The sequence below is a fragment of the Macaca fascicularis genome, chromosome 1 (assembly GCF_037993035.2).
Source record: "Macaca fascicularis isolate 582-1 chromosome 1, T2T-MFA8v1.1".
NCBI lineage: Eukaryota > Metazoa > Chordata > Mammalia > Primates > Cercopithecidae > Macaca > Macaca fascicularis.
The window spans coordinates 125,723,702-125,737,442 of NC_088375.1; the positions used below are offsets into that span (position 1 = coordinate 125,723,702).

At 41.0% G+C, this 13,741-nt stretch overlaps 1 protein-coding gene across 1 annotated transcript in view; it reads right to left on the minus strand.

The window, feature by feature from the left end:
• The window catches only part of FNDC7 (fibronectin type III domain containing 7), a 28,328-nt gene extending 15,080 nt beyond the window's left edge, over positions 1–13,248 (minus strand). Inside the window, exons 1-6 of the mRNA XM_045387994.2 lie at positions 13,060–13,248; positions 12,506–12,524; positions 8,221–8,475; positions 7,205–7,465; positions 3,667–3,924; positions 189–443 (exon numbers count right to left, since the gene is read on the minus strand). Coding sequence (XP_045243929.2) covers positions 189–443; positions 3,667–3,924; positions 7,205–7,465; positions 8,221–8,475; positions 12,506–12,524; positions 13,060–13,134 — 1,123 coding nt within the window. The 5' untranslated portion in view covers positions 13,135–13,248. The remainder of the gene's footprint in view (positions 1–188; positions 444–3,666; positions 3,925–7,204; positions 7,466–8,220; positions 8,476–12,505; positions 12,525–13,059) is intronic.
• Positions 13,249–13,741: the final 493 nt, after the last annotated feature.

Consider the following 13,741-nt stretch of genomic DNA (forward strand, 5'->3'; position numbering starts at 1 on the left):
TAGTTACGCTTGGGTCCACAAAACCAAGATTCCCTAGTCTGGAAAGAATGTGAGATAAGAGATTACTTTCTGTTCTTAATCCTAGAATGACTCCCAGGTGCTAAGTTAATAAGTGGAATAGGTGATCCATTCTGCTGCTGAGGTTAGTGATCTCAGAACTCCCTTGACAAGTATCAAATGGGACTTACCTGTGGTATAATTGAATATGTCACCCAAAGGACTTTGCCCTGCCTTGTTATAGGCAAAAACACTAACAAAATAGGTGAAGCCACACTCAGATAAGAAATTGCACTCAGTGAGAGATGTGTTGCAGTGTACTTCCAAGCCGTCATCACTCTTCACAAAGACCACATAGTAGTCACCCAGATCTACATTGGACCAAGCCACAGACAGGTGGCCGGGGGGATCTTCTTGGATTGTCACTCTTCCAGGTGCACAAGCAACTAGGAAATGATCAATAAAAAGCAAACATGAGACTACTGCAGGAGATTTTCTTCGCATGTTTGCAATTATCTAAGATTTCAGTACAACCCAAATAAGCAACTCTGAGCTTTGTGACAGATTGAATTTGGTGCACAAAATGCAAAACTGTGCACTGGAAGCATTAGAAGATTTTCTTTATAGGACCAAAGGCTATGTTATAGGCCCCAAACCACTACAACAAATTTTAATGACCTGTCACATTCTCTTGTTATACAAAATATTGTTTGAAATAATGAGCCCTCAGAGATTCATAGTCATCTTAAGACATAAAAATTTTCATTGTTAGATTATTTGTTGAAATATTTGATTTCATTCAGAGATGAAGCTAGTTTGGCTTCAGTGGAATAATGAATATCCCAGAAGTTATCTGTTTTAGAGATTAAAATACAGATATCATTCATTATGTTTTATATTAATATATTCTCTAATTCTTCCAGCAAATATCATCATTTTACAGTTGAGGAAACTGAGGCTTATAGAGGTTGGTAAGTTGTCCAAGATCCATAAGTGGGAAGGAATGGAGCTGGGTCTTTCTGGGGGTTTACGTGTAAAGCCTCCATAGCATGGAAAGTTCTTTTTTAAAAAACCTATTTTTTAAAATTTATTTTTTATTTTATTTCATGTGCTTATTTTTTGAGACAGAATCTCACTCGGTTGCCCAGGCTGGAGTGCAACGATGTGATCTCGGCTCACTGCAACCTCCACCTCCCGGGCTGCAGTGATTCTCTTGCCTCAGCCTCCCGAGTAGCTGGGACTACAGGTGTGCACCACCATGCCCAACTACTTTTTGTATTTTTAGTAGAGACGGGGTTTCACCATGTTGTCCAGGCTGGTCTTGAACTCCTGACCTCAAGTGATCCTCCTCTCTCAGCCTCCCAAAGTGCTGGGATTACAGGCATGAGCCAATGCACCCAGCCTAAATTTATTTTTTAATTAATTTTTTTGGAGACAAGGTCTTGCTCTGTCACCCAGGCTGGAGTGCAGTGGTGCGATCTCAGCTCACTGCAACCTCTGCCTCCCAGGCTAAGGTGATCCTCCCACCTCAGCCTCGTGAGTGGCTGGAACTACAGGTGCATGCCACCATGACCAGCTAACTTTTGTATTTTTTTGTAGAGACAGGGTCTAGCCATGTTGCCCAGGCTGGTCTCGAACTCCTGGACTCAAGCAATCCACCCGCCTCGGCCTCCCAAAGTATTGGGATTACAGGCATGAGCCACCATGTGCAACCTGAAAAGTTGTTCTAACTGCAGCCTCTCATGCACTGAATGACAGAATACATTCTCATGCCCATTACACCTTCCAGGGAGCATCTTAAGCATAGAGTTAAGATACTAGATGCTACAAATAAGGAACAAATCAAATAGTATGTATAACTCAGTACAAACCCAGGAGACATTCTCAGATGTCCTAAAATTTATCTCACACAATAAATGCTAGACTATGTCAAAAGCAGGCATGTATTGATTTGTTAATATTGACTGTTTCTCTGTGTTAAGGCAATACCTCATTTATCCACATAATGCCTCATTTATTGATGGAACAATATCTTCTGAAAGAACGAATTCAAATAAAGTTTGTTCATTCAAGTGCTAAGCTTTAAAAATTTTAGTTTTCACTAGTGGAAATCTTCCCAAAATATATTACACACTTCTGGGCCCCAGGAAACACATAGTACTTTGTAAACATAGTTCTTTTATTATATATTTTTTAATATAATATATATTATATGTAATATTAATATATTAAATATATTAAATAATAATGTTACTTTATTATTAGTCAAGGTCATCCCCATGATCATGACTGTGTCATACACAAACTGCCTTAGAACCTCCTGGACCTGTAAGTGTGAAGGACTATTCCAATGGCACTTAACCCTGACTGCATAGTAGAATCAACTGGGGAGCTTTTACAAACTATTCATATCCAAATTCTATTCCCAGCAACTCCAATTGGTCTTAAGTGGGACCTGGGTATTGGGGTTTTATAAAAGCTCCCCAGATGCTCTTAATGTGCGTCCAAGATTAAAAAACACTGCATGGTTCTCCCCTGCATTAAATGCCTAACTGCCTAACTCAGAACTGCTATGCTTTTGAAAGTGTTTTTTCTCTCTTCTCCCACTCTCAACTATCTTGTCCTCATAATCACTTCTAATGTACCGTTCACATTTAATTACAGTTGTCAAAAGAGAAGCCAAATCATCAAGTTTGTTATCATTGACCTTAATTTAACATAACTATAAGAGAGTGCGGGCCTGAAAGAATAGCTTTATTTTTTTTTTCCTGTGGAATGGAGTGCATCAACTTGGGGATAGCTCCTTTTCTTCCTATTCAGAAGCTTTTTTAAACTTAGAATGACATAACTGACTGTGAGATAAAGTAGATATTATTGTAGTTGTCGACATTTTCTTTGGCTTTAAGCATTGGAATTAGGCAAACTTGAGCAGCTTGAATCTCAGCTCTACTGCTTATTATCAGTGTGCCCTTGGGAAAATTATTTAACTTCTCTGAGCTTCAGTTTTCTTATCTAAAAAAAGAGATAATAGAACCCACCTCACTGAGTTGTCATGAGATTTAAATGAAATAACATACTTATAGCGCCAGAGACATAGTAGGTCTTCATTAAGTGTTAGTTTCATTAATTGTTAGTGTCCATCCCCGAGACACATAGATATTTCTAAATAGAGGAGTCAACCTCCACGTGTGTATGTGGTTATCGCTCTGATAAGAATGAAAATGGAAAAATATCTAAACATATATTCAGAACTAGAAATATCCTGTCTTTATCTTAAAAAAATGGCGGCTCCCACCAAGCCTAGGACATGAGACATGATGTAAAGAAGAGGCAGTTATCTGTACGCACAGTTAGAGCTGTGTACAACTCAAACCAGATCTTAGAATTTTCACAGCTTTACAAAGGAAAAAGAAAAAACTAATTAATGAAAGATCTGGAATAGAAACCAGGCCTCCTAATTTTCCAAAAAGTGCTTTTTGCAATACACAATATCTCGCTTCACTATCAGTATTATTCAAACTCATGAGAATGTTCAACTCAATGCTTTCATTTAGACCAGGCTTTCATTTTCATATTTTCCCAGAGTATTCAGAAACATTGTCAGTGAATGTCTCCCTTATAGCAGTCACTGCTGCAAGTCCTACAGCAATCTCACTCTTGTTTACATACCAGTTTTCAGGGTCACTGTTGAAGATGATTTGCTAGATCCAGCATCATTACTTGCTGAAACTGAAATCAAGTATTCAGTTCCACACTGGAGGGAAGAGATGGTGCAGGAACTGAAAGCTGTGCTGCAGGTCAGCTCTGAAGAGTCACTCAAAGCCATCACAGTATAATTGAAAGCTCCTTCTGCCAGTGCCCATGAAAAAGATGCCTTCAGAGCTCCACTATCGAAAGAGACTTGAATGTTGGCAGGGGCCCGAGGACCTACATTTTTGAGAAACAATTAAGATTTTGTAGTAGCCTTACAAACTAAGTAAGAGTTGGCATAACAGTGTTGCAGAGACTGGAGGATAAGATACCCAGTAGTTGGATAATTACCAAGTGTCCAAAGCATAAAATTGGGATTTAGGATGATGCCTGGGAACTGGTAATACATCTGCTACTATGCAAACTCATAATAAACTGTGTGGCATTGGCCATATTGTTTACCCTTTTTTGTAATTTAATTTTTTCTCATATATAAATAGATCTAACAAGATCCATGTCTAACACCTATAGGTGATAAAAGACATATTTTGAATGGATTAAGGCATTATTTAATAAGTAGTTAAAATAATTAAATGAAATTATTAATGGGAAGAACTAAAAGGGCCACGTGGGTATGTTATTATTAAGTGAAAGGTCAAATATCTTCTGTTATTGATCAATGAAACTGAACATATCCCTTCTTTACTTTTGACATCTGCTACAACTTTTACTGCAATAGCTTTTCAGTCATAATCGTTTCTAGAGGAGCAGATTTTCTTTCCATTCACCATCAAAAGGAAGGAAGGAAGGTATCAAGTGTGATGCATACATATTAAGGCAGTCTTTTAGTGTCTCCAAAACACTTAACCCTACATTCTTGTACATATGCCTTCCTTTCTTAAGACTTACCACATTAAAAAGCATAAGGAGGTGTCCTGGCCTGGGGAGGGAAGAAATTGGCCTCAGTTCTTTGGAATCTGTGCTGTAATAACGCCCAAGCAGCAGGCCTTAGGAAACTGCTTAAACAGTCTGTGAGCAGAGACCAGCATCCTCTGGACATGCCTGGGGCAAACAGGGAAGGCCTTTTTTTTTTTTTTTTTTTTTTTTGAGACGGGGTCTCGCTCTGTTGTCCAGGCTGGAGTGCAGTGGCACAATCTCCGCTCACTGCAACCTCTGCCTCCCGGGTTCACGCCATTCTCCTGCCTCAGCCTCCTGAGTAGCTGGGACTACAGGCGCCTGCCACCACGCCCAGCTAATTTTTTGTATTTTAAGTAGAGACGAGGTCTCACCATGTTAGCCAGGATGGTCTCAATCTCCTGACCTCGTGATCCACCTGCCTCGGCCTCCCAAAGTGCTGTGATTACAGGTGTGAGCCACCACGTCCAGCTGGGAAGGCCTCTTTGAGGACATGAGGACCTAACTCATTCTCTGTAAGGCAGGCACCTGCCATGTTTTTCCCGTGGGCCATCTCGACAGGCCCCTTCCCACTACATGGTCAGCTTGTCTGCAGAGGCAGGTCTGCTTTAGGGAAGTGCTGGGCCCAAGGCTGGTAGGGGTAGCCTGCAGTGTTTTAGGGCAACTTGCTTTTCCCACAGGGAGCATGGGAGAACTAGGAAAAATAGGTAAAGTAGTGAGAGCCTGTAATGAGTTGACTTGGGTTCCCTCCCAGTTCATATGTTGAAGTTCTTACCCATAGTACCCTCAGAATGTCGCTTTATTTGGAAATAGGGTCATAGCAGATGTAATCAGGTAAGATGCAATCATTAGGGTGGGCCCTCATCCAATATGGCTGATTTCCTTATAAAAAGAAGAAATTTGGACACAGATAAACATATATAGGAAAAATTCCATGTGAATGTGAAGATAACCATCTACAAGCCAAGGAGAGAGGCCTGGAACAGACTCTTCCTCACATCCCCCCGAAGGAACCAACCTAGCCGACACCTTGATTTCAGACTTCGTAGCCTTCAGAACCAGGAAACCAAACATTGCTATTGTTCAAGCCACCCAGTTTGTGGTTCCAGCAGCCCGAGGAAACTAATCCAGAGGCGAAATCTAAACTCTGTAGAGCTTTGTAAAACATGGGTAAACCTATGAAGGGGAAGTCTTTAAGAAGCAAGTTATTCTAGGGGATGCTGTCTCAGTGCCCCAGCCTGATGAAGATGCTCCCTCCTGTGCCTCGCTGTGTTTGCAGCCTTCTGCCAAAGCACTGATCAGGTGAAACTGGAAACGCTGACTCACCACTGGTCTCTCCTTTGACATAATCCATTCTTTGAACGGAGGGATCATGCTTTATTTGCTTTTGTATTCCCATCAGCTAACCTATGCCCAGCACACAGTGGGCCCTTAACAAATGTGGAAAGAAAAAAGCAGTGTGAAAGGGAAAGGAAAGGGAAGGATGGGAAGGGAAGATAAGGGAAGGAGGGAAGAAGGAAAGCCAGCCAGCCTAGGAAAAGGCCCAAGGAGACTGACTTGTCACAGACATCCTGACTCACCAAGCCTGTCATGAATCACCTCAGGGCTATTATTATACAACCTTCCTAGGGAAATAGTATAAAAGGCAGCAAACCCCTCTCTTCTCCCTACATTCTGCCTTGGCCCATAGACTACGGGGCTTCCATTCCCCTCCAAACTTAGGGAAAGTTGGAGAGAACATTTCTGGTTTCTTTCCTTCCTTTCCTGCGTCCTTCCCAAGTGGTGAAACAGCTACTCTGGTTGGTGAGAGTCTTGTGTCTATTTAGGTTACATTGCCAGTGGATGGCTTACTCTGCCTCAAGAAAAGAAAACACACACACTCTCTCTCTCTTTCTCTCTCTCTCTCGGCTCACTCCAGCAGCTCAATTTGGACCTCCAGTTGTAATGCTGCAGGGTATCCTCTGCTTGGGGGACCTCTGGGTGGGACGGTGAGAAAACGCACAGCAAGCTCCAGCTTCTTCCCACAGCTGGAGGAGCAGTAGTGGGAAGCCCCATGCTGACTTCAGGCCCAAGCTGAGGCCTTTGGGAAACAGATCTGAAACACTAATTCCACTGCAGGATCCTTACAGCATCCTGTGCCTGCAGAAACCTTGCTCTGCTTGCTGCCATATCTCTAGAACAATGCCAGCTCAAAGTTGGCACACTGTCACTCAGTATCTGCAGAACAAATGAATTCCTATTTGGCCCAATTCTTATACTAATTGGCCTGAACCCAGAAAGGGACAAGGGGTGATGGGTAAACCTAACAAGAATCACCTTCTTCTGTGTGATGTCGAATGTGAATGCTGAAATTGAGTTGGATATTAGAGGGTGGTGCCATGCTGTGTGCATTCTGAGTAGCATTTCTTTATCCATGCAGGAAGCGTTTAAACTACCGAGGAGGAATAGACAAGGCACTATAAATAACTTCATAATAAATTTAAATAGCTGCTGCCAGCTGCTCTGTACTTGTCATGTAACACTACTCTTGATGGCTGCAACGCACAGCCCCCCACGTTAATCAAAAGTAAAATTGTTCGAGGCTGAGCTGAGAAGTTCTTACTTGTTCTTTGATTGCAGGTGGAGTCGTCCCCAGGGATTCCGTTGGCATTCCATGCATAGGCCTTTATGGTGTAGAGAGTCCCGGCTTCTAAACTGGTGAATGTCAAGGAGGTGTTTGTAGTATTCTCTTTCCATATACTCCCCAAGCCATTGGCTTGCATAATGGACACAGAGAATCCAATTGCCATATATACAGCTTCCCACTGCACAAGAATGGAGTCTGAACTTGGAGAGCTTACTTCAAGAATTGGTGCAGCCAACACTAAAAAAATAAAAACATGCATTTGTGTTACCAAAGTCCAATAGAGGATAATTCAAATTTAGAAGCAAGTAAATTGATATCCATAATATACAATAATTATTTACTTTATAAGAGCATTCACAACAAAGTTTCATTAAACAATTGCTATTTAAGTGTATACTAACCATAAATAACTTGGCAGAGGAATGGGAAACAGAGAAACGCTAAATATCAGACACTACTTTTAACTGAAGTTGGTCAGAAATTAGATCAAACATTCCTATAATCATAATATAAATCAATGGGAAAATGAGGGGTTACACTATTTTAACGTGCACATAACTTTTCAGAAATATGCCTAGGTACAAATTTATCAAATCAATTTCAGTAATGCTGATGACAAACTCCAAATGCTTTTATTTGTTTTGTTAACATATATGCCATATGGTCAGAGTGCAGCAAAATCCCTTCTCTGTGTTCTTCATTTGGCATGTTAAAACCAGAAATCCCTATTTCAGAGATTTAAAAGCTGGGATGCTTTTAAAGATGCCCAGAAATGGGCTTTATTTTCCAAAGCAAAGCATCTGGCATTTAAATGCCACCTCCTCCACAGATAGCTGAATTCTCAAACAGCATCATTTGGTAGCTTTCACTTCTGGGCCTTGAATTGTAGGCACTCATGTGACACCAAATCACATTCTGCATTTGCAGCACCAGAATAACTGATCCAAGTCACAAGCAAACACTCAACGGAGGATGAGCATCCATCAAGCTACCTGTCTTTGCCTGCTTTGGAGGTGATGCCTGGCTTCTCCCAGCAGCACTGATGGATCTGATGGTGATTTCATACAAGGTTGCAGCCTTTAGTCCCGTCACAGTGCCTGGGGAATTGGCCACCATTGTTTCAATGACTGTGTCCCCGTCTTCAGCTGTGAGGAGGTAACTGGTGGCACCCGGCACTGTAGCCCATTCTACAGTGATACTGTTGCTGATTTTTGAATATGCCTGATCAATAGTGGGTATTTCAGGAGCTGAAAGAGGTTTTAGAGTTGTACATTAGCCAAGATACCTACAAGGATGACTTCTTTCATCATTTTATTCTTCAAGCTAAATCATTCTCATGCTTTCCTTCAGACATAAGCTTTGCCCTTATTATCCAGATCAAGGAAAAACAGAGAAAAAGAAAGACAAAGCTACTCTCCAGAAGAGATCCAGAAAGCTCAAACCTCTCACTCGGGGATGGTATTTCAAAGTTTTCCCCAGGTGCCTGTGGGGTAATTTGCACTTTTTGTACTTTTAAAAGAGCTAAATAAGAATGGGAACTAATTACGGGAAAGAACTCTGGGAAGACAGAGAGAATAATTGAGAGGCTTTCTTCCAGAGGATTCTACTCCAGTTGGGCATTCTGTGAATTTTGTAGGCTGCTTTGCCATTGATCTCCCCTCTGGGTCCCACAGCCATCCCACTGCCTCCAGCTGGACTCATCTCCATTCCTCCTGCCTGTGCCCCATGGCTGTGGTCACTCTCTCATGCACTTTGCACGTTTTCCAGATAACATTTAATCCAATGGAGGAAGGAGGGAGGATCGAGTTCTTTGTTATAATTACTCCATAGCACTTTCTTTCATATTATCAGAGTGGAATAATTCTCAGATTCTTCCATACAAAATAAAAGTAAACTTTATTCTCCCTTTCTCTATCACAATATCTGCCTCAGCATAAGAATGCGATGGGCCAGGCTATGGTTTGCCAGGGAGATATGAATGCTTATGTCATGGGTTTACACAAGGCATTCCTACACTCAGGAGTATGGAGTAGGAGCTATAGCACAGTCCTCAGATTGACTACTTTACAAAATTCCATAGACGCAAAAATGTCTTGGATATAGGAGATCCAAGTGAAAGAAAAGATCAAACAAAAATAGCTGGGCTTTATTTGCAACTGGCACTTGGCCTTTCAGGTTTAATGTACTCCACTTGCTGGGTAAAATCACTATATGTCAAATATAGGGAATTTGACAAAACTAAAACTAAAGGGAAGACAAACAAGCAGAACTATAGGGCAAAGAGGGAGAAGGAGTAAAGACAGGTGATTCTCCAGTATCAGCTCCCCTTCTCCCAGAGCCAAGTCCCTATGTGCACGATGCAGACAACTTTCTCTTTCTGTACCAATAGCCCAGAGAGTTAGCTTTGGCAGCATCTCAGAAATAACCATGCTGCAAAAATGAACAAAGTCTCCTCTGTGCCCTGGCCAGACATTCCTTGAACATCACGCAGGATAGTCTCTTTTGCCATTGAAAGAAAATTATGACAGTTATATACACTGGGGGAAAGTCTCAGTTATATACACTGGGGGAAAGTCTCAGTTATATACACTGGGGGAAAGTCTCAGTTATATACACTGGGGGAAAGTCTCAGGCCTGCTTGTCATAGCCACTTGCCAGTGGAAGCCAATTCCATAGGAAAGGGCTACGTTCCGTCTCTCTCCTGCAGAACGGAAAATCCCAGCAGGGGCTCCCTCTTCCAACACACACACACACACACACACACACACACACACACACACCCCTCTTCTGCTCCCCCAGCTAATGATCCTGTGCTATATGCCTTCTTTCCTCTAGTTTTCTGGTATCTCTCAACATCTTCTGTTTCCTCTGTCCCCACCGTTAATCTTATCTCCTATGTTACCAGTTCTGTTCATTGGAATGAACTAACTTCCTGGGAAAATGACAACCAAACTAGCCACAGACACAGGAGGCCGGATCATGCATTCACGGAGTGGTTTGAAAGGCATCTAAAAGGCTAGCATGACACAGACCCTCTCCCCACAGGCCTGTCACAGGGCCCGAGGGCTTCACAAAACTGGTCTCATGGAATTGATCTAGGAGAGGCACATTTGCTTGGAAGTCATAATGCAGGAAGCCAGTGTCACAGAATGAAACTCAGGGTTGTGTAGTGGGAAAATAGCAAAGGGTTTGGATTCAGGAGCTCTGGGTTTGAGCCCTGGCCCTGCTATTTACTTTTGTGTGTGAAGGCATGCAAGTCATTGTACCTCTTCTAGACTTGTTACCTTCCTTGACAAATACAGATTATTAATACCTACATATTAGGATTTACTTTGAAATTTAAAATACCTGCATTTTAGGATTGTTGTAAAGATTAAATGAAATAGTGTGTGTTAGGGCACTTGGAAAGTGTGTGTGTGTATGTTTGTGTATGAGCCAAGACAAGTACATTTTGATGGGTTTGGAAAAGCCAGACCATATGGCACCGCTGTGGAGAGGTCCTGTGAAAATGGGATTCTGAGGAGTGTGGGGCAAACACAGGCTGGAGAGACAGATTGTCTGTTTTACTCCTGGTTTTAGGGCAGGCTCTGACCAGCATCAACAATGAAAGAAGATCAACCCCTATGTAGTATGTTGCCCTTTAATAGATGAGAAACTTGAGTGTAAAGTCCATAAAGTAGCAGCAGTTCCTTACTCTTCCTTAATTCTATGGTTAGCCCACTGACTGGACTGATGAAAGAGAAAACTTTATTCCCTAGATGTACAACCAACCACTCTGATCAGTCAAAAATGAAACCCCTTGGTTCTCAGCGTCTGTGCATTCCACCAGCTCAAAGAGATCTAAATTAGCCCATGAGGCCCCAGTGACCAGACACAGATACACAGCAATACCAGAGCCCAAAGAGAATCAAAATACACACACAAAAAATAAAACCTTCTATACAGTGTAGCTAATACACATTCCATCTAATGAAAAGCCAGGACTCAATTAGGAATTGAGTCAATTAGCAGCAGCATCACTAGCTTAGCCTGACCCACCATTTCTCTAGAATAGGGCAGATGCTGTGAGGACCAAAAAGGGTCCTGTTCTGAGGGCTTGATGTGTCCTGGGTGTGCTGGGACCTTGTAAGAGACGGCAGAGTTAGATTTAGTCCACCCAAAGGCCACTTATTTAAAAAGCCACTTTGTGTATAGCCAAACAGTCCTTCCTATAGTTTCCTGGCTAATCCTAAAGATCTCTCAAGAATAAGACAAGTAAATAAGAATAAAGCAAGAAATAATAATTTTTTAAAGAGATGGGGTGTTGCTATGTTGCCCAGGCTGGTATTGAAATCCTGGGCTCAAGCAATCAATCCTCCCATCTTGGCTTCCCAAAGTGCTGAGATTATAGGCATGAGCCTTGGTACCTGGCCAGGAAATAGAAGTTTTTAAAAACTTACTGTATATGTATGAATTTTATGAAATTTCATGGCTCAGACATGCATCTATATCAAATTTTTTAACTGTCTTGATTTCACTTCTTTTTCTGTAGTGTAGACAAAATAATAAATGCAAATTTTTCTAATTTATGTCGAATCACTATGAGAGTTTATTGGTGATATGGTTGATATTATGTGGTTCCTAGAGATAAGCTAAATCCTCCTAAAAATAAATTTCCATTCCAGGTATTTAGATTTCTAGCACAAATGAGCTAGGAAGGGCCTCTAGATAAATTATTTTTGCCTTCAGTTATCTACTTAAGAAAGATGGAGATCAAATATTTTTAAAAGAGGGCCCCCTTTCAGCCCTGAGTGACTGATGTCTATATTTTAAATATGCAATATTAGAAGTATAAAATCCTTTTTAAAGCAGGGAATATTGCCAATTTAATCAAAGATAGCATTTCTCATTTTTCCTCTAATTCCCCGGAACATAAACAAGAACATTTATATAAATTAGACTCTGTACAATATCTTAGCTAGAATGATGATCGTTGTAATATTTCACACATGGCTAACTGTATATGAGAAAATGCATGCCTACATGACTCTATACATTACAGTACTCAGCAAGAACACTTTCTGAAGATTTGTCTTTCAAGTTCAATCCATTTATTTGTCTTACCAATTATCAACTCCCCAGGACCCAGTATAGTGCTTAGCACCCAGTGTGAGTCCTCAGAAAATATTGAATTTTTTTTTCTCATAGAGCCTTTAGATTTCAGGGTAGCCCGTAAATTAACAATGGAAATTAAAATCAAATACAAAGAGGAAAAACTTTCATGTCAGAAAATTGTACCTGATTTTGCTGAAGCAACCTGAAAAGGAAAGTTTAGAAAATTAGAACCATACAGAAAAACACCACTTGGACAAACGTAAAACAGGAATAAAAGCGGTAATAAATTAATCACAACATTTTTATACCTAATGTGAGCAGTCTTTCGATCCATACAAGTATTTCTCCACACAAATCGTTTCCCAGCACCCCAATCTACCGGAAAGCAACTCTAAATGGAATTTTGAGGCTGGAGGCAGATCCCGTTACTATTTCATTTCTTTCCCCTTTGAATCTGCCTATTGAACTAAGTCAGTAGCTGCTGACAGATTTTTCAGAAATCTTTGTTCTTAAAATATAATGATAATCTTGTTTTCTTTCTCTAGTATATGGCATTAAATTTCAAACACGCAAACATATACAACCTGGGTACGAACTTTTGAAAAGTATTTCGATTTCTATCTCCCCATTCCCCAACTCCTCAAAAAAAAAAAAAAAAAAAAAAAAAAAAAGGAGAGAAAAATAATGTCTTTCTTTTTCCCCTAAATAGTTGCGGGCAGTCGGAATGATGAACTCACCATTTTCATACAGATAAGAAGGAATCCAATCAAAGTCAAACGTGTCTCCCGTCCACCAGCCATCCTGTTGGACATAGTACTCACATGGCACAAAACAAAGCAATCAGGGTCCTCTTTGGCCCCCTGGAGTACAACACCGTTGGTCGCTGGGATGTGGGGCTGTGATGCTGGGAAGAGACCCTAGGAAGTAGCTCCTCCCCTTCAGTGTGGAGCTGACCTGTAACTAGGGACACTTGGAGACTGGCAGGGACAGGTATTGCAAAAACTGAGAAGAAGAGAGTTGGAGAAAGCCACGCCAAGCAGGCCAAAAAGCTACTGTAACCTTGGTTTCAAAGTAACCTTCTTTTTAAAACAATTTCTGTCTAAATAAAAACGTTAGAAAGCTGCACAGAAAATTGTTGATGTGGTAGAGTAATTATTTTAGACTCGGGGATGCTGACCAGTTTTATTTTTCTTTTTCACCTTTATTTGTTGTTGTTCTTTTACTTCAAAGTGAGTGATTAGTCCTACTGTCAGGAAGAATTTGCTGTCAAACTTCAACATGGAATATGAAAGGGCAGGAGCGTGTGTCTGTACTGAGAAAGAAAGTGAGAGGTCCCTGGTGAGCACGTTACATTTACCCATCTCCCATACCACCCTGCAGTTCCAGTACCTTTTTTTTCTCTTTCATTTTTTCAGAGAC